Source organism: Phalacrocorax aristotelis, chromosome 1, assembly GCF_949628215.1.
Source record: "Phalacrocorax aristotelis chromosome 1, bGulAri2.1, whole genome shotgun sequence".
In the NCBI taxonomy this organism is placed as follows: Eukaryota; Metazoa; Chordata; class Aves; order Suliformes; family Phalacrocoracidae; genus Phalacrocorax; species Phalacrocorax aristotelis.
The window spans coordinates 202,132,696-202,160,232 of NC_134276.1; the positions used below are offsets into that span (position 1 = coordinate 202,132,696).

General features: G+C 42.6%; 1 protein-coding gene across 1 annotated transcript; it reads right to left on the reverse strand.

The window, feature by feature from the left end:
- On the reverse strand, positions 1 to 27,537 carry LOC142056844 (sucrase-isomaltase, intestinal-like). Its single transcript, XM_075092391.1, has 10 exons — positions 27,522 to 27,537; positions 26,494 to 26,606; positions 18,165 to 18,290; positions 16,984 to 17,115; positions 10,836 to 10,949; positions 10,436 to 10,724; positions 6,976 to 7,093; positions 3,537 to 3,705; positions 2,883 to 2,999; positions 1 to 153 (listed from the first exon to the last, which is right to left on the reverse strand). Exons 1-10 carry the CDS (start codon positions 27,535 to 27,537, stop codon positions 1 to 3), a joined length of 1,347 nt encoding a protein of 448 aa, XP_074948492.1.

Consider the following 27,537-nt stretch of genomic DNA (forward strand, 5'->3'; position numbering starts at 1 on the left):
TCACTCATGCATCAGTGACCGCACCACCGTGTTTCCGTGAACATGAGACTCGAAGAACAAGGTGTATAAATACGGCAGCAGTGAGTATCTTATCTGAAGCGTAGCACGAGATATTTTGGCAAACTCTTCTCCGAACGCTGCTGGGTCTTGTTCCTGTTATGGAAAAGCTTTGATTTGTGCTGAGCGTTAAAACTAGGGACTGTAAATTCAACAGAGAAACTATGTGCAACCTAAGCAGAGCTGTGGCTGGTATAATGCTACAAAAGTGAATGTTTAAATAAGAAAAAAACCACTGATTTTCAAACTGGAAGATGTATTAAGAACAACATCCATTATCACCAAACTAATATTTTTATAAAAATTTTCAAGTTGAAAAATTCCAGTGAGTTCAGAGAGATCAGGCCCCGCTGTGTGTATGTGAGCATTCTGCAACCACCCCTAACCTTCTGACAGGAGGGGAGCTGGGGTGTCATATCTGTGCTCAAGAACAGACACCTTGTCTCTAGAAATTAATTTACCCTGGAGATGCAAGCCCTCTGGGACAGAGAAGGTGAAACACAGGAAAAAGAGAAGACTGATAATCTGCAAAACAAACGCAAAAGCACAAATATGTTGGCCAAGAACATAAAGGCAAATCTATTTAAAAGTAAGAGTAAATTCATAGCCCTGCTGAAGCCAACAGGAGTGACCAAAGTCACTGTGTGTGGCAGGGAAAACATTCCATACATACAAAGAAACTTGATTTTTCCTCCTGTGCCCTCCACTTTAGGATGCCCCAGTCAAAGGGACACTCACTCCTCAGCAGTGCCCCTCGCCTCCTCGCTGCCAGCGATGCTCTCCTGGGAGAGAGGGCACACATGCTGGGTCCCACCATCAAGAGGGCAGGTTTAAGCAATCTGTCTGCACTCGTCGGCTGCTTCTGATCTACTTCTAGGCAACCTTGACTCTCCCCAGTGATGGGATGCGGAGCACGCAGCCCTGGGCAGCGCTGATACAGGAAGGAGTTACATCTCCTTTAATTCCTCCTGTCTGACCTTCTCCAGCGCCGAACTGAGCCAGCTAATGAGTCACATGGCTCCCTTCCTCCTTCACAAAATTTTCCCATAATACTCAGTTTTCTCATTAAAATTGAAGAATGTATGATGAATTCCAAGGATAATGAAACATAAAGGGAACAGAAGTAAAAAAGCTTTTTCTATTATCTGGTGCTTTTCAGACAAGAAAAGTATTAATTAAACCATTTGAAATCTCCAATGAATTAGGCAAAGTAGATATTTAAGACTTTAACACTAACTTAATAGTAACGACATTCAATATTTAAGTTAAATTTCTCCATTATTATGTTTACATCAGAATTAGCCACTGATAATATTCCCTGCTAGCTCTGAGCACCACAGCATCCATTATTTCAAAAATTGCACTGTATTTTCCCAGTATTCTGGCACCGTACAAATATCGCCTAAGATCACAAAAACCAGTCAGACTTCTTAGGTGATGCTGAGTCACCCAAAATGCCTTGTTCATTTCTTTCAGTGAACACAATGTTTTAAATGGATTTAAGTAATCCAATAAAACCAAATGTATCTTCTGTAACTTCTGTCATTCACTTAACACCGAGTTGCAGCAATGTAGACCCATTGCTCTTTTCCTACTTATTAAATTGTGCATATGTGATTAATACCCACTCACCCGGGTCAGCCCCCGCTTGCATGCTCGAAGGGCCAAGCAAACATGTATAGATAAAGAGCCTCTAATTTTAGTGGAGAGGTAAATAGAAAATATTGATCAACAGCAGTAGCTAACACCTCACAGACATTTGTTCTCATAAAGACAAATATCTCAGCATATCTCAGGGATCTACAGGGTAATTCCTGACCCTCTTAACAACAGCACTAGAGTTTATTATTCCTGCATTTGCCCAGTTGCTGAATGTCCATCATACTTTCATGAAGAGACAGAGGTCTTTCTGGGGGTGTAAATGTAGCAACATTTTGATGATACAACTTCAACAAAAACTGAAGGTTAGCTAATAATCCGGCCTCCAGCATTGCATGGATCAGTTTACAGAAGAAAAAAAAAAAAGGCGTTTATTGAACTAGCAGAACCATTTCATCATGGTCACAGATAAACACAGTGTAAAAGGCTTTGTAAAAGGCTGCAAGACCTTCAAACTGTTCATAGTTAGAAACAACCTGATACTTCTTTCTATCTGCAACAAGTCGAAGATAAGTTGAAGCCAGGACATGGGTCTGGACTAAGACTACACTTTTTCATCCTTCTCATGGGCTTATTGGCCTTTTTAAGTTTTCATCGCTTATTGGCTGATAATGATGTCACTATTGCTGCCTCTCCTTGGAGTTCTCACGTGTTTGTCTGGAGTTTCTAATTGTGGCGTTTGTCTGAAACTTGCTTTTAAATAACAAGGGTGGCGTATAATGCCCTCTCTTCCCTTCCTGCACTACCTATTATAGTTACAGAAGTACCGAAGCAAAAACTGAAGTAAACAAGGGAGTAGAAAAACGTGCTGACTCTCACTGGCTTTTAAAAGCTGGGCTTCCCTAAGTGAAAGATGGAGCGGACGAATCTTACTAACATTGTGGGAAGACCATTTTCTGTCATTCAAAGTACATGGTACACATTTCTGCATAGCTTTAGGATGTTAGAAACTACGTATTTTTCACTGTTTCTGTGTCATCTTTACATTGTGGATGGGGAGAATTTACACTTCACCATGTAATTCCTGCTCTCCGTGCAGCACTTCTTTTCACCTGTGGCTCCAGTTTACCTGGGAATGGCAGGTTAATTTCTGAGAAAGTAATACAAATCACTGTTGTTGTTACTGTAATCATAGACTACAGCTTTGTGTAACTTCATCTACTTACGCTATTTCCCTCTGCATTGTGGTTTCTGGAAAATGGATAGAAAGAGCCAAGCTGCATCCAGCGCAAGCAGAGTTCGTAGGTAGTGTTATAGTTAAACCCACAGATATCAGCACCGATCTGAAGAAAAAATTAAATCATTGGATAAGTGTTTGTGACTGTGACTGAGGCCCAAAAATGAGGAACAACAGAAGTTTGTTAATAAAAATTCTCTTTGGAAAGAGATACCTATTTCTGATTACTTTATAAGAATGCTCCATAATGAAATGAATTTTTCCAGGACTGAGATTGTACTGGCTCCTAGAGCATTAACATCACTGTGGAAGATCTGACCACATTTCAATAATCCTACAAATTCTCCGGCCCAGCTAGCAAAACCAGAAATATATTGAGGGACCTCAGTGATAGAATACGTAATATAAAGAGATCGGTTTTGGATGGCATGCAGTGATTTAATCTGAATCTAGCAGTGCTATTTTTGTTTCTCTTCAGCCAGCCAAGATTGATGACATTTAGGGTTTTTTAATTTGCAGTTCCTTATGCTGTGGAGGCCGCTACTGCTGGCTGTCTCAAGCAGCTTATTTCAGAAAACATTTGAGTTAATTTAAAGTGATATTGTGTACAAGCCAGCAACAGCCTGGAGGACACTGGACTTACATAGGGGATGCCAAAGAGGTTGAATTCCAGGATTCCAATGATTGACTGGTGCATGTCTTTCCACCGAGAGAAGTTGTCACCCAGCCAGTGACCCCCATGCTTCCCACTGCCAACGAATGTAGACCGACTCAAGACAAACGCTCGCTTTCCAGTTGCCTGCTGGGCAGCACTGTGAAGAAATACAACAAAATCATTAAAAACAAGAATGGTAACAAAAAAGTCATATGATCAACCTGAGCTTTCAGGCACAATTTTATCTGAAGGGGTGTTATTTGTGAAACAGTTATTGTTGTGGTCCCGAGTCACGTGCAAATGTGGCTGCAAAATTGCAAATAACAGGAAGTTTTACGCAGCAGCCAAAATAAAAAACTAAAATCTAGCTGATCTGCAAAACAATTTGTTTCAGATATTTTAGCTTTCCTAAAAAATAATTTGTGTTTCATTTATTCTCAGCAGTGTCTCAACTGAAAAATTGAAACATAATTTCCTTTATGTGTTAGTACATTTAATTTAGGGTCCTACAGGTTCCTAAAAACCAGTATAATACATTCTTTGTCAATATAGGATTTATTCAGAGATTTGTATTGGCAAGTAAAGTTCTAATATCCTGGAATTAAAAGTAAATAAAAAAAACCCCAACATCAAAACAATATCTGAACATCTTTTAAAAAAGAAATAATCAATAGAGAAAGCAAAAATGTGATCATTCAAAATGTCACCTCATCCTTGTAGTATTTCCTCTGGTTTCCTGTCATTGTTTGATATATGATGCTTCATTTCAGAATTAGTGGTGTAATGAATTTTTCCTTGCCTTTTGAAAAAAATTTGCTGCATCACCAGAAAACTAAGGAAGTGCGATATGCCTTAGTAACAAATCTGTTACAAAATTCCTCAACATAGGATAATCTGTACATAATTACATATTGCAATATTATACACTGCAGGAACTCAAATTCAACTCTGCTTTAATACGATTTGTGCAACACAACTTAGATTCTCTGGGAAACCCTAGCATGAAATATTAGTCATGTTGTTCTCCATCTTCCTTTCCTTAATGAGATTTGGTCAAGAGCTATTTCATCCATATTCGTAATGGCCAATAATCAGCATTGGTTCTGTAACTGCACAGAGCCTTTAAAATGCTCCAATATTTGTTTCTGAAGCAAAAAACCCAACAGCTTTCATGCAAGCCTGAACATATTAACCTTATGGGCCGTATGCAGCAAAAGGTGCAATTCCTGAACTATGCGGGACCTGCTGATTCTGGGTTGTAGGTGCGCTGCTGGGCTCAATAACTGCACAAGACTCCATCTGCTTTGTATAAATGACATTTAGGAGCCATTTAATGGATGTCCTGAGTATGAGTCCTCTCCTCTGGCTGTGTAGCACAAGTCTTTGGCTCCATTTGCAAATGCAGATGTTAATGAGGGCAAAATCAGATCAACTCAACTGTGACCCAGAGCTGCATAAGCAATTTGCAGCAAGTAATTTATTGAATAAATTTCAGCCTATTGTGAATCGTTGCCAAACAGGTCCTAATGTTGTCAAGTGTATTTGTTGATTGAAATTATTTACAGAATATCATGTGTAAATAGCTCTTGGCATTAAGCTATGCACAGGCTGATTGCCGCTAGTTCATGTATCCAAATTCAAGCCATTTTACATGGGTCAGATGGCACATTTCCTATTCTCTGGCTGCATTAGAATAATTCTTAGAATTGTTTTTTATATGGTTATGAATTTGTCATTTGTTTTCAGCCAATATCCTGAAATTGATGCTGGTTTGCTAAATATTCATGTCAGTAATTTAATTTAGTATATTATTTGTGAAGAGCGAATGCAGAAAGAGTATACAACCAGCCTTGAAAAGAAATGTGTTTGAGAAACCCAAATGAGCATGTATGAAAAATTCTTCACCAAAGTTTCCCTGCTTTGCAGCGAATCCAGCCTGATTATGCTTTCAGTGGTGTTCTCCAGCCTTGAAGGGGACCCTCTACATTTGGCTAAGCAAGATATGTGTTTCTTTTGGAAGGAGCCCTGGAAGCAAATGCTGCAGGAATGGCGAATGCTCGCAGGAACGGGGAAGACTGCAAGGTGCCGTGCAACAGTAACCATCCCAGTGGCATTGGTCTGGGTTAGCACGGCCAGGACAGTGTGTGTGCTGAATGGGCTGGGGCAGGTGTGCAAGCACACAGAGATTTTCCTGCTAAAATCACAGGTTTTGTCACTTTGCTGGCACAGAGCCTGAAGAAAACTAAGAAAACAGCTCAAGAAGATAGGCAAATCTAAAGTCTCTTTTTGAACAGTGTTACCAAGACGGTGTATGGTTATGTGATCACCAGTGTGCAGAGGACAAATCCCGGGGGACAGGCTAGTGATGGGAGGATCTTTGCTGAGGTTGGGGCATAGGGGCCCAAAAACCACACTAAGTCCCTTGTGTCCTAGCTGGGTTGGGTGGCCAGCAAGGTCCAGGCTTTGAGGGTTTTCTGCTCCTTCTCTCGAAAGCTGGAATGGTCTTCAGCCAGGCCCACAAGAGCTGGCAAACTGCTTCTGGCTTTTACCCAGTGCTTCCCTTCCTCCAGGCTTGGTGTATAAAATACAAGTGCATCAACACTGCAAGTAGACTTACTTAGCCATGTCATCTGGATGCTATCACAATACAACTGCTGAAAATGAGTGCTAAATACTGAAATAAGCCAGCACAAGGACCCCTGCTTTGGTACTTACATTGCAGTATTAGACTTATCTGTGTTTTAGCACAGTCTCTGCTGGAAAAGACCTGATTTGCCCCTTTGATTTAATCCAACAGCTAGCTTTCCACTGTCACTCCAGCTTCACAGCAACAGTCTGTCTGTGTAAGCTAATTTTGAGTGCTTCCCAGCTGCAAAATGAATTTTACAGCAGCGGAAAGCAACTGTGCTGCAATGCAGCTCTGCCCTCCTGGACCAATTGAGCCCCAAGACAAAATGCAAAATGTTGCCTGCCAGGAACCAGGGGCAGCTCCAGAAGCAGCCGGGGGAGCTGCATTGTTCAGATCCTTCACTAGCAGTGACAGAAACTCCTCTACTTGGGCCACGGTAATGAAGGGATGGAAAAATTCCCCTGATGCCACATAAGGCTGCTTCTGCAGCAGCTGCACATAAGCAGCTCTAACAGAGGATAGGAACATCTTGCTCTAGCTACATAAAAGCAGCAGCTGAAGAGTTAGGCCCTACAAGTAGATCCTAATTTTTGCTAAGAAATGTAAAATTGGAAAAGATTCTGTTTCTTCTTCCAAGATTCTCTGTTCTTGAAACTTCTTGCGAAGTGACAAACAGTAAAATGAAGCACTGAGCTGTGTCTTATTAGATGCTCTTACAGATTCCCCAGGAAACATCAGTGGCTTTTAAAATGTATTTCAATCACCTGAAATCTGCTTAGAAATACTTAGAAAACTTACTGGAAAGTTGGTGCTGTCTGTGACCAGCCGAAGAGAGAGTGTGTGTTATAATGCTCTCCAAGGTAAGTCTTAGAGTCGGGACACAACGTCTTTTGTGCCAGGGAACGATCAGAAATGCCTGAGAATAATACAAAACACCGTAAAATTAGATACATCACAAATCTCTTCATATTTCTACTCTTTTAGGGGTGAAAACACCACAGGATTTGGGAAGAGGAAAAGCTGAAGAAGTGCTGGACCTGCACTGATTAGAAGTTAGCATGTAGCCATGAATACCTGCCTGCAGACAGGCACATGTGTCCTTGGGAGGGTAAGAGGACTGAGTAAACACTGCTAATTAATTTCAATTTTTATGTCCAATCATTCAAAATATCTGTACAGATATCATGTATTCAGTAAGTAATAGCCAGAAAGAAAATTTCTGCATTGCTGAACTAAGAATACAGCTACATATTCTTTTACATAGCAACAAATTTTACTTAAGAGCAAAAATGTTGGAAGAAAAATAAAACCAGAAATTCAGATGCCCAGAGAACTTGTATGGTTGTGTGAAATTGTGAGACCTCAGTTTGCATATCATTCAGCTGCAGATGTAGGCAGGCAGCACGATTCTGCCCTTTCATAGCAAAATCCACACCTAAGCTTAACTCTGGCTCCTTTCTTCCCCTGAGGCATCTTGGACTAAAAGACAGCAGGACTAATGGCATGGCCCCGAGCAGCATTGCGAGTGATGAGCGGGGAGTGTCAGAGGTGTGCAGGGTAGGAAAAAGCACGAGGTGCAGCAGCCCACCGGGTGTCATCTGCTGTGCCCCGATAGGCTGCACAGAAGGGAGCAAGGACAGATTGTAATGGGTATATCCACATGCGGATGGATTATTCAGTAACTCTTTCTGTCAGTAGGTCACAGGCAGCGGAGACATCAGTAGCTTTTTGCCTTCAGGAATAGTCAGGGGTAGCCCTGACGTCGCTGGCACACCAGTTCAGCTGAGCCAAGGGGAAGCAATATGAGGCACAAATTGGCTGCACAGATGCTGCCTGGCCTTTGACCCCATGTTAAGGAGATGCTGACAAAGCCCATTTGGTGTGGAAAATGCGATTCTCATCCTCTACAGGTAGCCTCCATGAAAATGCCATGTGAAGTTCAGCAGGAATTGGGTAGGTCAGATGTTTGGTTTTTACAATGTAGTTTTTTTTAGAGATGGATTTGAAAATGTTATAAAATCCACTCAGAAAAAGAAAGAAGGTAGATTTTCAAATATTCTTCTTCTGCATCCTTAATTAGGTGCACACATTATTGTAAATATTTCTCCATGAGCAAGCAATCTCACTGCCTAATCACAATTGACTGTACGTTTGCAGTTCATTACTATAAAGTGCATTTCTCTATACCTGAAACCCCATTAGCCTCTCTTCTCTGCTGTGCCACCACAGCTGGAATCCTTGTGTTTGGATCTTTAGACACAGAGACTCCAGTGTGGCGGCTCTGCATCAGAAATAACTCAATTTATAGGCAATTTCCAAGTAACTTTTACTGATATGGCTTTGAAGAAGACACCAAGGTTCTGGGGAAAGTCACACTTAATGTCCCAGTGGGGCTTAATTATTAGCCCCATAAAATTAATGTGGGAGATGAAAGAAAATGCTGCCACGGATCATATTTTCATGCTTCATTCTTATTCTGAGTATTTTGTATTCTGCCTCAGTAATACTGATTATTTTACAATTGCATATTAATCTTCAGTATAAAGTGTTTTATAGAGAAGAGATTTGAAGGACATCTGTTTTCAGCATTTCAAACCATGTGTAATCGTGGTTATAATTTAGATAAGGAGGCTGAAGGCTACATTGACAAAAAACCTGAGGCACTGAGGCTGGGACATGCAGAGATTCAGTCACCTGAGATAATAGTGAGCCCCCAAAACCCTGCCAATGCCAGGAAGGGCCTAACATCTTGTTGGACTAAGCAGTTTAGGTCCCGCCTCACACCTACACCAGTCAAGGGCTTGGAGAGCGAAGGGCATGCACAGTGTTGGCATAAAGTGGAATATAAAAGAAAGCCCTTAAACACTGACTGAAAACAGAGCTCCTACACCTTGGAAAAAAACGCCTTAGGCTCCTGTCTGCAGAAGGGAGACCAGCACTGTGAGTCACAAGCAGAAGTAGGTGCATATGTGCACAAGAAGGAGCAAATCAGAGAGAGAAGCTGTTCAAAACACCCCTGTCTTCAGCATCCCTTGTCCTTACATGTCATGTAGATATCTAGATCTTTAAGTCTGACTCCTCTATAATGGCTCAGACTTCAGCATCAGCTGTTGCAAAGCTCAGCTTCAGGGCTCAGAAGCCTCTTTATGGCTCCAACCCTCCTTTTATCTGTGACGGTAAAGAGAGCCTTGCTGCTTTGGCCATCTTCCCCAAAGCCTCACAGCTGGTTTTTTTTGCAGCTCTGAATGCTGACAAAAATGGGCATAACTTAAGGCAAAGGTGGAAATGTCGCAACAGTTCCTGGGCTTTGATCAAAGGCGAGACCCACAGGGTCAACATACAACAGTTACAATCAGTGGTTTCCCCACAAAGAGAGCAAACACCAAAATAATAATTAAAAGCTCTGCCTCTGGTTTCAATAATTTGCAATCTTATTATAATATTTTGCCATGCTTTTGTTATGTTTATGCTTCTCTTGTATATGCAGTAAAAAGAAATGAGATTTTGTAAATAAAATGAAGAATTCACATGAGAGTACAACAGCCTGAGGGAAAAAGGGGACATTTCCAATACTTCACTGTCAATAACTCATTTATGTATCAACTTCCTGCATCACATTAGCATTGCCTAGGCAGTCACGCTTTCCTTCGGAAATGGTGGCTGGATTAATTGCCAGGACCACTGGCACTAATTGTAAGTACTCATGGCTTCCTGGGGAAGAATAAGCATGCCGTTAACTCGGCTACTGGAAGATGTGTTCTCATTCCTATCAGTCTCCTGTAGGCTTGGGCATTTTTAAACATCTTTTTAGTGCCTTTCTAGTAAGGTAATGAAAATTTCTTCCTTAAAAGAAAGAAAAGATATTGAATTAAGGCATCAGGGAGATGCCATCTTCCTTGCCATGGTTTGTAGTAAGGATTACTCCTTCCATAAATGTGAAGCTGAGTGGCAGTATATAGGTATCTTGCCCTTTCTCTGATGCAGACCAGTTGCTTAGTGAATGGCAGGGATGGCCATTTTTCCACTCCTCTTACAAGGCAGCCCCAGTGACAGAGGAAAGTAGCTTATGTTTGATACTCCACCAAAGCTGAGCCAATGGAGTCTTGAACAAATGTGAAACTGAATGTACAGAACAGGCAGGGAAAGGTGGAAAATGAGAGGGTGGAAGTTTTTTTTCCAAGAAATAGCCTATCCAAGACTTAAAAAAAAAAACAAACAAAAAAAACCAAACAAAGTTTGTCAAGGAAACTTTACTTACTAGGAGTGTAAGGAGGGTTATTGATATCATTAACAGCACATCCAGGATACTGGCCTCTTAAGAAATTGGATGGTTCGTTCATATCCTTTAATAAAGAGAGTAAGGCACACATCAAAAGCCTCATTTTCTTTTTTTTTTTTAAAGAAGGGAGGACAAATATAATGGAACATACAATCCAGATCCCATCGTAGTCAATGACATCCTTGAACTCCAGACACATCCGGGTCCACCACTCAACAGTCCTGGGGTTGGTGTAGTCAGGAAAGACTGAGTCTCCGGGGGGCCAGGCCTAGAGTTCACAGGTATAACACTTGGTTATCTTCTCATTTCTGTTACACAGCTGATTTATCACTTTGAAGCAGCACTAGACCAAATGCATGAGAGAATTTAATAAACTAACCTTTCCAACAGCAGGAGTTACGCCATCAGAGTTGTTCACCCAGACTCCTATTTCCTGTCCGAGATCATAAGGCCTGTAAGTGCCCGGTTCTTCATCCTTAGTTATGAAAGGGTCCTGAAAACAGTGATTACACCTCCATTATCAAAACCCCAGAGGTAACAGTTACTTTTCTGTTTGTATATTTAGAAAAATTTTGATTATGTTCTTAATGCAGATTGCAATAATATTGGAAAAAAGCAGCATTAATATTTAAAAAGAGTTAAGAGCACATAATTTAGGGAAAGTCATTAAAGATGTCATGAGTATTTCTTGTATAAGGCAAAAGTGATGTGAAATTATTAAATATGCTTACGTTCATTTTTTTGAGACATTCTATGTTCAAATGATTTTAGAGTGGCACTAGATTTTACTTCCCCCCCGATGAGGTCTATTCTTGGTGGAGTGGGGTGCCACACTGGGCATTCCCACTCTTTGACACCTCTGGGTTTCCTCCAATGCAATCCTCATTCCAGCTGTCTCAGCTTCAGCAGCCTAATGCTGGAATAACTAAAACTTGTCAAGGGACTTGAAATTGGGACACATCCAACCTGAGAAGGACCTTGTTAGCCCTTCTTTCAGATCCAATGTCAGACAAGGGCTTTTTATGCCAGTCTGGTGCAGAGTGACCCAACTCACACACACTTGCTGGGGCATACAACTCTGTTCTCCCCAGGCATGAAGACCACAACATTTTACACCCCATAGCTCATCCTTGCTGCCTCTTTCACTGCTTGGGGTGGTCACCACCTACCATTGCTACCAGAATTGACATCACCATCTTCTCTGCCTCAGAATGGCCATCGGTAGCCACCAAGCTCATCAAAAGGGAGCCTAATCTGCTCCTGGAGAAGATGGTGGCCCACCATGCCAGTAAGTAGTAAAGTTAGGAACACTTTGAGATGCCAGTGAATGAAGATGTACTATTCAACTCTGCTCAGCAGTCAATTTGAACTAAAAGGAGACGAGTGCACTTTGCAATATGTCTCTAATTGGGAGCAGCTATCATCTGCTTTGTGTTATTTGGAACAGAGGAAGAGTGCAGCCATTTTAGAAAAGGGAATTATTTACTTTTTTCCTAGAAAATGTTATTTTCTCCTGTTCTGCTTAAGGCAAAACCTTTCAGTTATGAAACACAATGGAGAACACCACCACTGAAACAATTCTTCCATTCACTTGTAGCTTGTGCAACAATTTAAGTGAATTTTAATTAAAATGTGATAGAGGTCTAACTAATAAACTTAAGAACAAAAAGATCTGATCCCAAATGGTAAATTTCTTTAAAGTCATGTTTTAAAGCTCTTTTTAATACCTAAATTAATTGCCTGATTTACTAATAAGCCCTCTGATAGCTATAGCCCTGGTGAGGGAAGTATATTCTTCCATGCCTCAAAACCAAAAGGCCCTGTTAAATCCCTACCTTAAGTGCAAAATTCTGTTCAACTTCAACTATCTAGCTCCAGTGTCACCTCCATAAAGGGTATGTGTCCATTACATTTTTAATTTGTTCAGTAGTTCAGCTTTGGAAAAGAGAAAACTGTCCATCTGCAATAATTATCTTACAGTTGTGGAAAAGATGTTTCTCAAGGGATTTGAAGGCTGGAAGAAATCAACTTAATTAGCTACTCCTAATCCAAACTTCTGGTTTCCTTCAGCTGAAAGGTTATTCCAGTGCATAAATCTAATATATTATGCAGGTTTAGTATCATCCTAAAGAGAACAAATCCCTCCCGTACATTCACGGGTTGTTTGTGGGGGAGGAAGTTCATGTCTGTTAAATCTTCCCTAACTCATCTTTTTAGCAGCTCTTGGAGAGGAGGTGCTGAGCATCTTTAACTCCCACTGACTGCCCTGAGATGTGGGGGCACCCAGCACTTATCCAGACCGACACACTTCCACCTATGGCCTCAAACAAAGATTTTGATGTACATCCATAAAACAAAACATCTCTGGAAATTTTAGCCTCTACAGCTCATAGAGCTGGACTTTAAAACATTAAAGCTATCAAGCATTATTTTGAATCATGAGTATGTTGCTGTTGACATTTAAGTAGTTTGTCACTCATGTCATTCCTAGCTGTTGCTATTTTTAGTGTGATTTAATGGAAGGTATACAAGGTCTTTCATTAAAGCTCCTCTTCAGTAATAATGTTTATCATTTTACCTTGTAGCCATTGTTACTTTTAGAGCTTTTCTTTGTTTCTAAAGAATATATTTGTTCTGACTCAGCTGAAGCATGCACATTATTCAGTGCAATAATAATGAACAAGTACTGACACTCTTCAACAAAATTTCCCTTAAATGGAGGTGGCCTCTGAAAGAGATCAGAGATCAGAGAAGAGATCAGAGAAGTGCTGAAGGACTGCATTTAGAGATGGCAATGGGGCCATGCTACTATCAAGGTGACCATAGGCATGGAAGGCTCTCAGCATTAGGTGCAAGCACGGGGACTGGACTTCCTGATGGTAAGGCACAGCCCCACCAGCAGTGGTGGCACAAGTAAGTTCAGGGTCCTGCCTTCAGGCAGGTTGCTGGTGTTAATACTGCTGGCAGTCAGGATCTGCTCTTTACTTGTGACCAGAGCAGTCTGAGATGAGGAGGACTGAACCCATCTACCCCAAATCCGTTTACTAGAGATTTTAGATGACACTAAGTGGTTGCAATCAGAGTCTATTTCCTGAAATCATCATGAAGGAGGCAACAGTCTGCTACACATGGGGAACTCACCCATTACTGTCACTACCCAAAGGGAATCTAAATAGAAAATTGTTCTTTCGGTATCTAACTGGATTACACTCCCCTTGATTGCAGTTAGCATGGCTTTGCTGTCACTTGGGAATGAAACCCTTCATTCTGTTCCAGCTCTTGACTCAACTTATGGGAATGCTTTACATCACTAAAAAATGCTAACAGTCCGAGTTTGACAGAAATATCAGCAACTGTAATAAAGTGAAAACAGAAAACTTCACTAGCAGTGCAACCTATACTTCCCATTTTAAAACATGAAGGACAAACTTTGTTCTTTTTCACTATCTTATCTAAAGAACTACAGCAGAAGACAGTACTTAGTTACAGGTTAGTGGAAGGAGGAAAGAATGGCTCCCTATGTGGATTCCCATCAGCTCATTGCATGAATTAAGAATTGTTGTTCCGTTCCTTGCATCTGCCTTACAGCTGAATTTAGATTTATATAGCAACAGCGCCTTGCACTGCTCTAGCATGTGCCATCAGAGAAACTGAAAGGGCTTTAAAGTGTTGAAGTTAAACTCACAAGAAGATAATGTAGGTCACCCACTAAACTGTGACTGCTTGCTTGTACCTTACCCAGCAGCAAGTGCAAAACAACTGGAGGCATCCTAATTTTGATGAAAAAGAGGTGACTACCATGTATTTACTAAAGGGCAAGAGTGTGCATGGGAAGAGCTACTCCAAACTCATGGGTTAGCTGATATATTCATGTCTTGCAAACATTTTTGAGACAAAACAATAAATAGGCAGGTGGTATTTAATGTTACAGCTCTAAGAGATTAGGTAATTTTTAAAGCAGTACTGAGGATACAGGAAGCCTAAACTGCCTACTAGTTGGGAAGAGCATTCAGTCCTGACAGCACATGTGCTCATCTACTGCTTGGTTAGTTATTTACAGTGATGTATCCGGTTAATTTTGGACTATTCTTGTCTTGAAGTTGCTCTCCATCTGAGCGACTTAGTAATCTGTTACAGTTTAAACTCTGCCTTGGACCTCTACTGATGGAAACTGTTTTCACTGCCTGACCCTGGAGCTTCTTGTGATTTACAGCTGCAGAAGAACTGGGACCTTCTTGGGAATGTATCTTTGAGGACAAATTGCTGGCAGACAGCACTCTCTATATAGAGACCTATTCATATAGAGTGCTATTTCCGTTATCAATATGTAATTGATTATTTGGGCTGTGTGGGTTTGTTCGAGATTCCTTGCAGCAAATGCAATTTTAGTACAACGAAGTGAAGATTAGGCCAATAATAAATACAGAGCAGGTATTTTTAATTAAATTACCAAAAAGAACCCAGCAGACTGAGAAACAGCAAATCTCATAACTGTGTTTTAAAAAGACAGCACTGATATGGGTATCTGTGGTGCCGACTAGTCCATCCTCAGTCATACGCTAAACTTTACAACAAATTGTGGAGAAAGAAATAAGGACAGGGTGGCACTTCTGACTTTATCTATTTGACAAGATAATGTGATTTTTAGACGAGGAAACTGCAGTAGCTCTCAGTTATCTTGACTCCAGTAAACATCTGGTACACCACCACAAGTGAAAGAGGAACTGTCCCACAATTTAAGACTCTGCTACTCAGTCTCTCTTCCCACAAGCCTTTGACAAGATCCCCACGACAAGATGAGGAATGTAGCCCTTATTTTAAAAGGACTGGATCAACTTAGGGCCCAAATATTAGTGGCCTGATCGTTATGATTCAGATGGATTAATTGGTCTCCTTATAAGTATTAGCCACCAATATAATGTAGGTAAATGTGATGCAGGGCGTTGTCGTATGAGACAATATTTAGCAGAAAGAAGGAAATATTTCTGCCATTCTCCAAACGCTGTGGCGGCATCATCTGGAGCATCATGAAATCCAGTTGTCTGCTACACAGACAAATGCATTCAAACTGGGGCACATGTCAGGGAGAGCTACTACAATGAGATCTGAAGACCTTACCCAATGAAAGGAGAATAAAATACTTTGGTTTGTTTAGCCTAGCAAAAAAGACTGAGACATAATACACTTGTTTGAATAATTATATCAAGAAAGAAAGTAGAAGGATGAGAGACTGGTAGTTTGAGGTAAATAAGAATGGTGGCACCCAAATGAAATATATAAGTCGACCATTTAGGCTGGAAAATAGAAGACTACAATTAGAGCAAAAAGTCCTGAGAGGAACTCTGTGGGATTGTCTCCTCCTCCTTCCCCTGTGGATCAACTCAGCCTGAGCCATCGCTGATGCATCTATCAGACCTGTTTGCGACACCCACTTGGGGAGGGACCCCTGGCCCCAGGCAGCCAGCTCCCTGCTTGGCTCACCTTGCAGACAGACATTTATCGTCATGTCTACCTTAAATCTTTTCTGCTGCAATATAAAAAACTTTTCTTTTTATCCTGTCCCTAGTGATTATGGAAATTATACCTCTCCCTTCTCTGCAGCAACACATTGCATCCTGCGTGCACTGCTCCGGGTCTCGGCACTCCTGAGCCTTCCCACTCGGATCATTCCCAGGTGGTGCAACTGCCCCGGCCTGTGCTGGGGAGTGCAGCCTTCCTAGTACTGCGCTGCTGGGGGCCCTGGAGAGCAAGGTGTTATGCACCTATCAAGGACTTTTATTTAATTTCTTAATTGATTTATTTTTTTAATTTAAATTTCAATTTAATTGGTTTCCAGTTTCCTTGCCACTATTGGCACTCACTTAGCTACTGTGAAAAAGACTAATTTCGGCATAAGGACATGTATGGGGACTTGCTGGAGAGAAACAGCAAATTTTGTTAGAAAAATTGATGGGGCAAGATGGAAAACTCCAATTTTCACTTATGCCCAAATTAATTAATTTGGTCTTACATCAATTTTGCTTACAGGTTCAACACATATTTTCTACAAATTTTCATGCAAACGAACATCTCTTACGTTAATTTAGATTAAAAGTAAATATAAAGCACATGAATTGTAGTTACTAGCTTTCCAGAGTGATTAGGAAGAGATTTTTTCCACTGTTCAGCTATTTTTGTCTTCATGTCAAATGCATTTGTTCATTTTCAGGAAAAGAATTGCATAAAAACAATCCTATCTCAACTCAGCCCTGAACAGAGGCAAAATTTCTCATAGCTGAGTGGGGAAAAGTACAAGAGAATTAATGTTATGATATAGAGATGGTGCTGGTACAAAGATATCTGATAAATGCAACACAATTAAGTATGAAATCTGTGAGAAACTGTTCTTCAGCTCCTCTCAACAAATGATGAAAATGGAAAATCTGCTAAAATAGCACGCTCACGTTAGCACCTAGCTACTGCTGTGAACACCATGCTGCAAATAGTTCTTAGAAATAAAGAAATAATTAGCAAATTTGTTAATTTACCAGAATCACAACATTGTGCATTCCTTCCTTCTTTAGCTGTTGGACGTACTCTGGCAGACCTGCATAGTTCACTTTATCATAGGTAAAGTCGAGGCGACGTTCCATGTAGTCAATATCAAGATGTTGGACATCCTAAACATTTTAAAAGTAAACATTACATGAGTACTTCATCCAGCTCTGGAGTCCCCAGCACAGAAAAGACATGGATCTGTTCGAGCGGGTCCAGAGGAGGCCTCAAAAATGATCTGAGGGCTGGAGCACCTCTCCTACAAGGACAGGCTGAGAGAGTTGGGGTTGTTCAGCCTGGAGAAGAGAAGGCTCCGAGGACACCTTATTGCAGCCTTTCCCTACCTATAGGGGGCGTATAAGAAAGATGGGGACAGACTTTTTAACAGGGCCTGTTGTGACAGAACAAGGGGTCATGGTTTTAAACTAAAGGAGGATAGATTTAGACTCGATATATGGAAGATATTTTTTACAGTGAGGGTGGTGAAACACTGACACAGGTTGCCCAGAGAGGTCGTAGATGCCCCATCCCTGGAAACATTCAAGGTCAGGTTGGACGGGGCTCTGAACAACCTGACCTAGTTGAAGATGTCCCTGCTTGTTGCAAGGGGGTTGGACTAGATGACCTTTAAAGGTCTGGTCCAGCCCAAACCATTCTATGATTCTATGATTGGAGTATTTGATACAGAAAATCACAACGTATGTAACTGCATTTCTAAAAGGTAACTAACATATGAAATGAAACTTAAGCGATTGGCTATAATAATTGCAAATAATTGTCTGGCCAAATTCAGCTTCTATAAAATTACGTGGTAGCAATTGACAAAATGGAAACGTAGGAGTCCTAGTTTAACAACTGTTTGGCAGTGATATGCATCAGAATTACCATAATTTATTTTTAAAATGCCAGCACCTCATACGGCATAACAGTAAATCCATACCAGAATCACCTGCTATGCAGCCAAGAGCAGTACTTAAACCTCATGTTCAAAGCCCGCTTTAATGTTCTTTTAAGCATTATAAAGATATTACATGCAAAACCACTACATAAGATTATGAACAACCTTTTATTCTACAATTCTCTCAGTAGGATAACAACTTTTCCTCTATTATAATTTTATTCATCTCACTTTGGATTGTAAAATTAGCGTACACGGTGAAAAAGTCATACTTACATATGGGATATCATAGTAGTGCATGCGATCGACAGTTTTCTTTAAAACATCAATGCTGCCATAACCCCATCGGGAGAGATGAAATCCCAGAGACCAGTAGGCAGGCATGTGTGGGCGTCCAATGGCCTGCAGGAGGAATAAAGAATACAGAAATGCAAATGGTGGGATGAAGAGAAGTTATTCTGAAACACCAGGAAAGGTTCACAGCTCATTTAAGCCACAAAGGTCAGGGCACAGGTATCACACCCCCATGAAATACCCTTTCCTTTCTCAGAACAGCCCACTGTACAGTATGCTTGGCTTCAAAATAGTACTTCTTCTGATGGACCCTTGTCTTTATCAGAGGCTCTGAGTGACACCAACACTGCACATCACTTCTGCACAGTAGCACACACTTTGACTTATGTGGTGCATGCCAGCGGAAACCCAGCGTGGAGCCTCGCGCTGCCTGGCCCGTGACAAGACCACAAACCATTTGGTCAACAATCTCTGACACCACACAACAACATCAGCTTTGCTAATTCCTATTGCCACATCCAGCTGAACCAACTCATCAAGAGTCTGATGTTTATTTGAACTCTCTGAAGTTTTAATAATGTTTACACACCACCCTGGTGGAATTCGGTTACTTACGACTGACTGCTCTTATTGCTGGCCCACAGCATTTTGTTGCCAGGCATTGACAAACCTCTTCAAGATCAAAATTACTGTTTGGTCCCAGAATTCTCAACTCAAACATGAGGTAATGAGTTAAATATGATTTTATAAATATTTTATTTCCACTGGCTCCACGTAATCCAGTTGTAAATTACATGAGGAAACTTGATTGGCAGAGGGGAGCAAGGCATCCTGCTCTGCTTCCCCCGGTGAGAGCTGCTCTCCTGAGGACAACCTGGGAGAAGCAGTGAGCAACCACGATGTGTCTGTTCAAGAAATAAGCTGAAATCCGGCGTTGCCTGATTAGTACACACTGGTGTTTTCTCTGGGACAGCTCTAGAAACCCTTACTCCATTTTTAAACTGTTAGATCCCATGAAATTAACCTTTGTTCAGTGTTTCTAACATCCTTGCAGGCAATACAAGAAAATCAAGTAGCTAGTAAGCACCCATGACTTATTAATCAGTTGCAGCTATTGGCTCCCTTTGGCTAAATAACTATTCCTCCCTTATTTCCTGTGGATCTCTGCAGTTCAGTAATTATGCTAAGAAGTGAAAAAGAACAAGACTTGCATAGTGGCAGCTAAACACCGTCTACTTTAATGAAATAAAACAAGGCACTCCTGGCACTCTGTATCTATTGCATTGCTAAACTCTCTAGAGATAACAGTCCATAAAGGCACATCTTCCTATGGGATTTTCTCCAGTAAGAAAGCTGACCTGGGAAAGCAATGTTGAACTTGAAATTGCTCTAAAGTACATCACAGATGCTAGAGCTGGTGGTATGTGCAAACCGCACCAGACGGAAAAAACAGATGCAGAATAGAAGCAGGGAAAAGCAGAGGATGTTTTAATGCACCCAAGCTGAGGGAACACGCAGGGAAATTGCTCCCAAATGTGAATGGCTTGTGGGCAGGCAGGAGAACTTTTTGAGCACTAAGTATTACAGATTTGACTACATAATGTGGTTTTGCATGTTGGGATGCTGCTATCTCACCCAAGGAAAAAGCAGGAGGAGGCCAGAACAACTGGTGAGGTTCATGGCTTGATTCCCTCCAGAAGGGCTGGTCTGGCTGAGCAGCACAGCTGCCCTGTATGCCTGCTACTCATTCCATTCCACAAGACTTGACCCTCTTTACCCTCCTCAACACCTACTTCACCTCCAACTTAATTGGAGGCTAAGCCCTTCACAGGAAGCAAAAGCAGCTATCAGCAGCATTCTCCTGCCGCAACTGGATTTAGCCTTCTCTGCACGCTGCTGCACCCTTGCTGGGAGAGGCCCTGGACAGACGGTGGTGGCCCCCTACCATGTAGGGGGAGGCCAGTGGCCAGAGACACACCGTTGCCATTACGGTAAAGTCTCATCTGGTTACATGTGTTGTTAGTTATTTCCAGCTTGTGTGGATACACCTGATCCCCCAGTCCGTCTTTCAAGCTCTGCTGGGGTTTCCCATGAAGAGCTGAATGGGGCATGATGGCTCAGGACAATCTCCTAGACACCCTGTGAGCAGCACTGAGGTGTGCAGCAGAGCTCAGCAAGCCTCAGGGCAAGAAGTCTGCTTCTCTGCCACAATCGTACTCACCATATTAAGGACAAATTCATCTGAGGAGGCGGCAGAGCTTGTTTTAGACCAGCCAAGGCTGCAAGATGAGCTCAGTGAACCCCACCACTTTGTGCTCCTAAAGCAGATGTGTATTTGCCCTTGCTTTCTCTACTTTAAACAGAGAGTGACCTCTGCAAACAAGGTTAAAAAGACAGACCAAAACAAAAGAACTCCCTAATGAGATAAAATGTTTTGTGCACAGGCTTCTCCCCTTGAACAAGAAGAAAAGGGAAAACCTGCCGATAAATTAGTCTTACGGCTGAACACAGAGCCCAGTGCCCTGGCAGGATGTCTTTGTGGCATCCACTGCCTCTCCCTGAGCAGGCAGGGAAATGGAAACTGCTGCAGGGATGACCAGCCTGGGCAGAGGCAGTGGGAACCACTGGGCAGCCCTGCTCTGGGTCCTGCGACACCCCAGGTTGCTCCTGGCTAGGGAGGACAGTCAGCCTGGAGCACTGCCAATACAGCATGGTTCAAGAGCTGGATGGGGATTTGCTTCTGGCCCCACGTCCTATCGAGTGCCCAGGTGGACGCCAGCAGGGCTGGAGGTGGAGCTGTGGTCAACAGCGTGCAGGCCAGGGTCCTTCCCAAAGGGCACGTCCCCAGCACTGGGGTTGCTGGGGTTCAGATTCTCAGCCTTACATGACGGTGCAGTCTTGCCTGAGAACCACAGAGTTGCCCCACAGCAAGGCAGTATTTTGTGAAGGTGTCCATTGAGGAGTTTGGGATTACAGCTGAACCAGCTAAAGAAAATCCACTTTGCAAGCAAGATATTAAGTTTTAAAGCAATTAGTTCCCCAGGTTCACCAAGCTGGCATGTCTATGGTGAACTTAATTGAAATCAGCAGCACATTTGAAGAGGAAGGATGAAAACAGGGCAGCTGGGAAAACAAATGTTCTTTTTTCTAATTATGCCATGGACTCTCTCTAATGGATCCCCCTGAAGCTTCCTGATAAAGTAACAGACATATGGTACCTACTTGAAGATGGATCAGCAGAGGCAGGGATGTAATTTTGCAAACCTGAAAACTCATGTTGGATTTTATATATATTTAGGATCTACCTAATTCATATAGATTGCATTCCGCATACAAATGATCATAAAATGCAGCAGGCAGAGAAAGCCTGCTTAGCAAAATTGATTCCCGTAGAATAAGAAAAGGTAAATGAGGTATGGCAAGGGAACTGACGGAAGAAAACATGAGAAATGCAGAAACAGCAAACATATGGGGTATCCAAACTGAGAAAAAAATGGGAAGACACAGTAGTGCAGAAGCAGAAAAAAAACCAGATTCTATTTTCTGTTCCACAATTCCTCCTGCACTTGGTTCTTAAATAACTCCTGGTGTTGTTTAATAAATTCACTGTTAGTTTTCCCAGGTTTACATAACTTGGCATTATGTAATTTTTTTTTATTTTTTTTTCAGATGCACCTGAGAGCTGATGAATCTAGGGGGTACCCTGGAAGCATTTTGCAGTAAGAACAAAGTTCAGTGAAAACATGTATATCTAACAGCTAAAAGCTGTGCCCAGGGAGCAGGTGATCTGTATTCACTTTCTCTGTGTTGAGTTATTGGACAAATAACATTATTACTAGGAGGATCAAGGATATGAACTAAGTTATACATTCTATATAGTAAATCAGGATCCTATTCTATTAACACTATGACCAAAGTCTTTGATGTGAGAGAAATGGCTGAAGAGTTATGCCCTATGTATCATAGATGCCGTAGAGAGAGATACTCTTTCGCATGCTTACAAAGGAGCTGAGATTGCCAGGGGCTCAACATGAAACAGTGCTAATCTTGCATCTATATAAAATGAATCTTGAAGCTTGATATTTGCTTAAACTTCCTTTCTTTTAGGAAGAGGTGTAGGAGGAAACTATAAAAATCCAAGTTGGCTAATGCTCTGGATTCAGACACAGAAATAGTGTGTTTGGATAGTCACTCAATGGCTAAATTACACAGATGCTCCTATAGCCCAGATATTTGTATTTAGCTATGGCTGAGGGAGGCAGGCAGGTGCTGTGGGCACCTAGTCAGGCATGGGGTAACCTTCACTCAAAGTGTATGCACAGAAGCTCAATTTTGTTTTAGGAGAGCAAAAAGAAAAGCCCTGCAACTGCTGAACTATTAGGAAGATGCTCACAACCTCAGGAGGCTAAAAATTTTAAGGACTTTCAATGCCAAGGTCTTCAAAACTTGTTCTTTTCTGCACAAACACTTACCAGCTGCTTAGTCTTTCTTGGGGGACCCATGAATTCAACTGCAAGACTCTTGCTGAATCATCTGTCATAAACTGTAGGTACAAGGAGGTTCCCCATGTTACCTCTCAGATAGGAGGCTGGACTAGACACCTCCTGAGGTCTGTGCCACCCAGAACTATCCTATGGTTCTGTAAAGAGGAAATAAACCAGCAATTTCCTCTCAAAACAGAATTAGGAGACATGCAATATGCTCTCTTAAAGCTTGTAATCAGGTAATTTGTGATAAAATAACAACTTCACTCCACCCAACAGCTGTTAAATATCCATTTGTTCAACTATAACTTTCCTGAGTGTCTTGTTATGGAGCTCATGCACTGCTGGTACGCACTGTTACTCTGTCCTGAAAGGCCACCAGTGGACATAACAATGGTGGTCTGGTATTAGGTCTGGCTGTAGAGCCTCAGCTAGGCTCAGCTCAATGGCTGAGCTCTTTATCTTATTACTGTTTTCTCCCATCCTCCTGCAAACCGAGGCGTTTGCCATAAAAAGTGAGATTTGTGTTATATAACTGTTCCACACACTGGACCTCTTCTGTAGTAGTAGAAAAGTGTGATTATTGTCAAACATGTATATAGCTGTGGCAGGACTGTCTCTGACATGCCAGGAGCAGTGATCCTTGTGGCCGTGCTCAGGGACAGGAGGGAGCAGAAGAGTCAGGATGGAGATTTATCTTTCCCGTAGTACGATGCCCAGCACATGCCCTATCACTGCTGTCACTGCTGTAGCACTGTGGTGCCACTGGCAGGGTGCGTCCTACAGCCCACCTCCGCTCTGTGCAAGACACAGCAGGGGGGGTGGAGGCACCAGCCTTCTGCTCCCTTCCCAATCCCTGCATCACCCTTGGAGCCCATTTAAAGCAGATTAGCCTGGGCCAGCCTGGCACCCGTGGCCACCACAGCTTTCACTACCCCCCTGTCCTTGCCCTGAAGATGCACAGAGAGGCTGGTGGCCCTGGCAGGGCAGCTGCACTCATCCCTGATCACCACGCAGGGAGCCCTGCTCTTAGCACAGCCCGGCTGCCCCCACCTGGCCACGCAGCAGCAGCTCTGGGCAAGAGCCTGTGGGCCACCCCTGGGTGCTGGCAGCCACCTGGAGAGGTACATGGGGAAAGCTTACGTACTACAGAGACACAGTAAAGGGCTTTGTGGCAAAGCTGTCCTAACTCACTTTTTTGGAGGGAACTGCATAAAAGCACCGAGCAGAACTAAGCTCCTAAATCTTTCACAGAAGCAAGCATGACAGTGGCCAGGGCAGTTGCTCATGTCTTGAAGTGGCACTGAAGGCAACAACACAATATATTTGAGAATGGTGTGGAGGACTTTGCTCTGGACACAGCTCCCTTGCTCTCAACAGCCATGCACTGGCTGGGACATAGCCACCCTGCCATACCGCTGGGGCCATCCTAGAGAGGATGCAATGGGTGGTCCCTGCAAAAAGCCCCATGCAGTGATTTTGGGCAGATGCTTGCACAAATGGGAGGCAGGTGCCATCCCCGCCAAGAAGCTCATTGCAACAGAGCAGCCTGGCCCCACCAGGGTCCCCTGCAGCTGGGAGCTCCCAAAACCCACTTCCCAGAGGAGACCCATGCAAACAGCCGAGGGGGATGAGGGATGCTGCTAAGCGATGCCTTGCAGACATCGGTCACACTGCTCCTTTCCACCCCCTCTCCTTCCCAGGGGAGTGACAATGACCACGTGGAGAGTCCTGAGTGTGACAGAAAATACGATTGGGAATAAAAAAAGCATTTTCTGTCTCCTTCACCTTCACACGTACCTTGTACATAAAAGCCAAACCATTACCCTAGAGACTAATAATATGGTAATTGTAACATTTGCGATCTGAGAATTTCAGGATGTTTACTGAAGAAGTTATTATTTCACTGTGAAATTGCTACCATGCATTCTTTAAGATTCCCTAGAGAGCTGAGCTCAAGCTCAAAGAATACAAAACAGGGGATTTTTTGTCCTAGCATGTGACATGTCTAGTTAGGAGACGCCCACTGGCTCCCCCTTACCTTGTTTTCTTCACTCCAGCTCCATTTCCAGGGAGGCAGGGGTGGAAAGTGAGCTGCCAGTACGCATCAGCTGGGAAGTGAGAACTCTTTCATTTTATTTTCAGCTGCTGGCCACCTTCTAAGCCACAGAAATGCTGCCTTCAAATACCAGCAAAAGACTTTGAAAAGAAACGGGGACGGCTCTAATCTCCATTGCACTGCAACAGCGAGTCCCCTGAAGTAGGTGCTTTCATCCCAGGGATCACAGCTGCAGCTAAGGGGAGGGTGCCTTTACTTTTTTCTTTCTTTGTTTTTGTTTTTTGTTTTCTTTTTTTTTCTGTTTGATTGCCAATGTGTAAGCTCAAAACCCAGTTTGCTGCTTGGTCTGTGGCACCAGGGTAGGAGGTGGCTGGTGGGGAGGATGTGCAGAGGGAGTTGGACACCTCTGAGCGACAGAGCAGTCACTCCCACTCCAGGATGTGGAGAGGCACCGGCAGCCTCCCACCTCTCTGGGAGGCACCACCTGAACCTCTTCTTGGAAAAGGAAGGTGTAGCAGAGCCAGCACTCTGGGGAGGCTCCAGTCTTCCCAAAACAGTGGCATGAGTGAGGCTTCTTCTCCCTTCCATCACCAAAACAGAACCCAGCAATACTTTCTTTCTAGGCTAAATCCTCTTTTTGCCTTGGCCCAAAACACAATGTTTCTCTTCCCATTTCAGACACTCTAAAAGAAGGCAAGCATAGGATATGAAGGCTTTAAAAACCCAGAAAGACAAAATGTTTGCAGAAAATCATAGCTCAGGCCCCATGGTGGGGTGGTGGAGGGGAATGAAGAGCACAGGCACATCTCACTGAAAGCTCCAGCTGCCCAGCTCTGGGACACCCTACCACAGGCAGCTTGGCACCTCTGGTTGAGGCTTAATCCCCCTTCTCACAGTGACATGCCCCTTCTTGGCTTTGCTCCACATTCTTTAGGCTTGGGGCTGTTTTCTTTATGTACAGAGCTTGGTTCTGAGGTGGCAATTTTCTGTGCAAGGGCCCAGTTAATGCATTACCTGGAATTCCATGACCAGGCAGAACATGTTACCTGCTACTTTTCTGTGGGCAGCCCTCACTCAATAAGAATTGCATGTACACTCCCAAAACAGCTGTTTGCATGTGTACTCTCAGTTCTTTGGAAAATATCGGGTAATTGGAAAGCAAATAGTTATGCTCTGTGAGACAGCAGTAAGTATGGTTCTTTTTCACATCCATGCTCTCCAATGCAATTACATGGGCTTTCATTAGTAAAAAGCAGGCTGACAGCTCCAAAATCAATAGGCAATTCCACTGGAAAATAAAGGCTTGAAGCCTTTGAAGTTCATTCAACATCTCTGAAGTCCAGCATATGTAAAGTTCCCAAACATTCCCATCTGTGGTCTGCCTAGTTTGTTTTCTCCATCCACAATGTCAAAACACATTTATGGTTATGTAGTAAAGACTGTAAAACTGTCATAGCCCAGAGAAGAGTAAACTTGGACAAATCTCTTTCTAATCATTGCATCCCTTTAATGCAGTCCTGCTCTCAATACTGAAGTGCTGCAGGAAAGGCTGGAGACATGCATCGAATGCCCAGCCTGTCTGCTACACTCAGGCAGATCGTTCGCAGACTCTTGAGTACATGCCAGGTTGCCCATGGACCTGAAGCTACGGCTCTGTATGGACAGACCAGGGCAAAGCTTTGGCTGCACTACCTGCTGATGCTATCAGAAACTGATGGGAGTTCGTTACAAGGTACCGCCCATGTGCCATATGCACTTTCCTACTAACCTCTGTGTATTGCTGAATTACGTTTTCAGGAGTTGGTCCGAGGAAGACATAGAAGTCAAGGATCCCTCCAATAGTGCGAAAAGTTAGGGACGGGTTTGGACTCAGAGAAACATCTGAAGGGAAAAAAAAAAACAGGTTCTCAGTACAAACTAGCTTAGCACTATGCGTGGGAATGGTTCAAAGCTGCACCAGGGAAGGTTTAGACTGAACATGAGGAAGCATTTCTTTACCAAGAGGGTGGTCAAACAGTGGAACAGGCTTCCTAGAGAGGTGGCCGATGCCCCAAGTCTGTCGGTGTTTAAGAGGCATTTGGACAAAGCCCTTAATAACATGCTTTAACTTTTGGTCAGCCCTGAATTTGTCGGGCAGTTGGACTAGATGATTGTTGTAGGTCCCCTCCATCTAAAATTATTCTAGTCTAGTCTAGTCTCATCTAGTCTAGTCTAGTCTATCCTATCCTAGATGCATGCATGCTGGGCTCTTCCATGCATAAATGTAACCCCAGGCAGAGGTGGCTACACATTCAAGTCACTACCTGATGCCTTGTGGGTACTATTAGATGAGCAAACAGGACCTGTATACAGGCTAGCAGTTGTCCAGTGCTTCTGTAATCTCCACTTTCAGATTAGCATTTTGCAGCAATAAATCACCGAAACCCACACAGAGTAGATTGCACAATCCATTTGTCTCAATTTCATTCATATAAAAAGCAACCACAAGCTTGTGTTTAGGGTTTCTTTATGCTATTTTAGTCTTCTTATTGGAAGTCATTGCCTGCCAGGGGAAAATTATTTTATAGACTGAGTGAAGATTCCCCTTTTCTGAAATTATACCACTGGATTAATACAGTAAGGTGACCATGGCAACACACAAAACTATTCTCCACAGACAGCATATAGGACTAACCTAAATTGATTTGATTCAGTTATGCCAACCCCAGAGGAAATTTCTTCCACCTTCTGTTCTCCCTATATGTGCATCTATTTTTAAAAAAATTAATCATATATTTTCCACTGAAAATACCTTACCTTGATAAACAGCCAT

Excerpts from the sequence above, each read along its gene's own strand:
- LOC142056844 (XM_075092391.1), bottom strand. Across the intron at positions 18,291-26,493 it reads TAATTCAGCAATACACAGAG|GCCATTGGACGCCCACACAT; the intron begins GTTAGTAGGAAA and ends TTCCTCCTGCAG. Across the intron at positions 10,950-16,983 it reads TGCACAATGTTGTGATTCTG|GACCCTTTCATAACTAAGGA; the intron begins GTAAATTAACAA and ends CACTGTTTTCAG.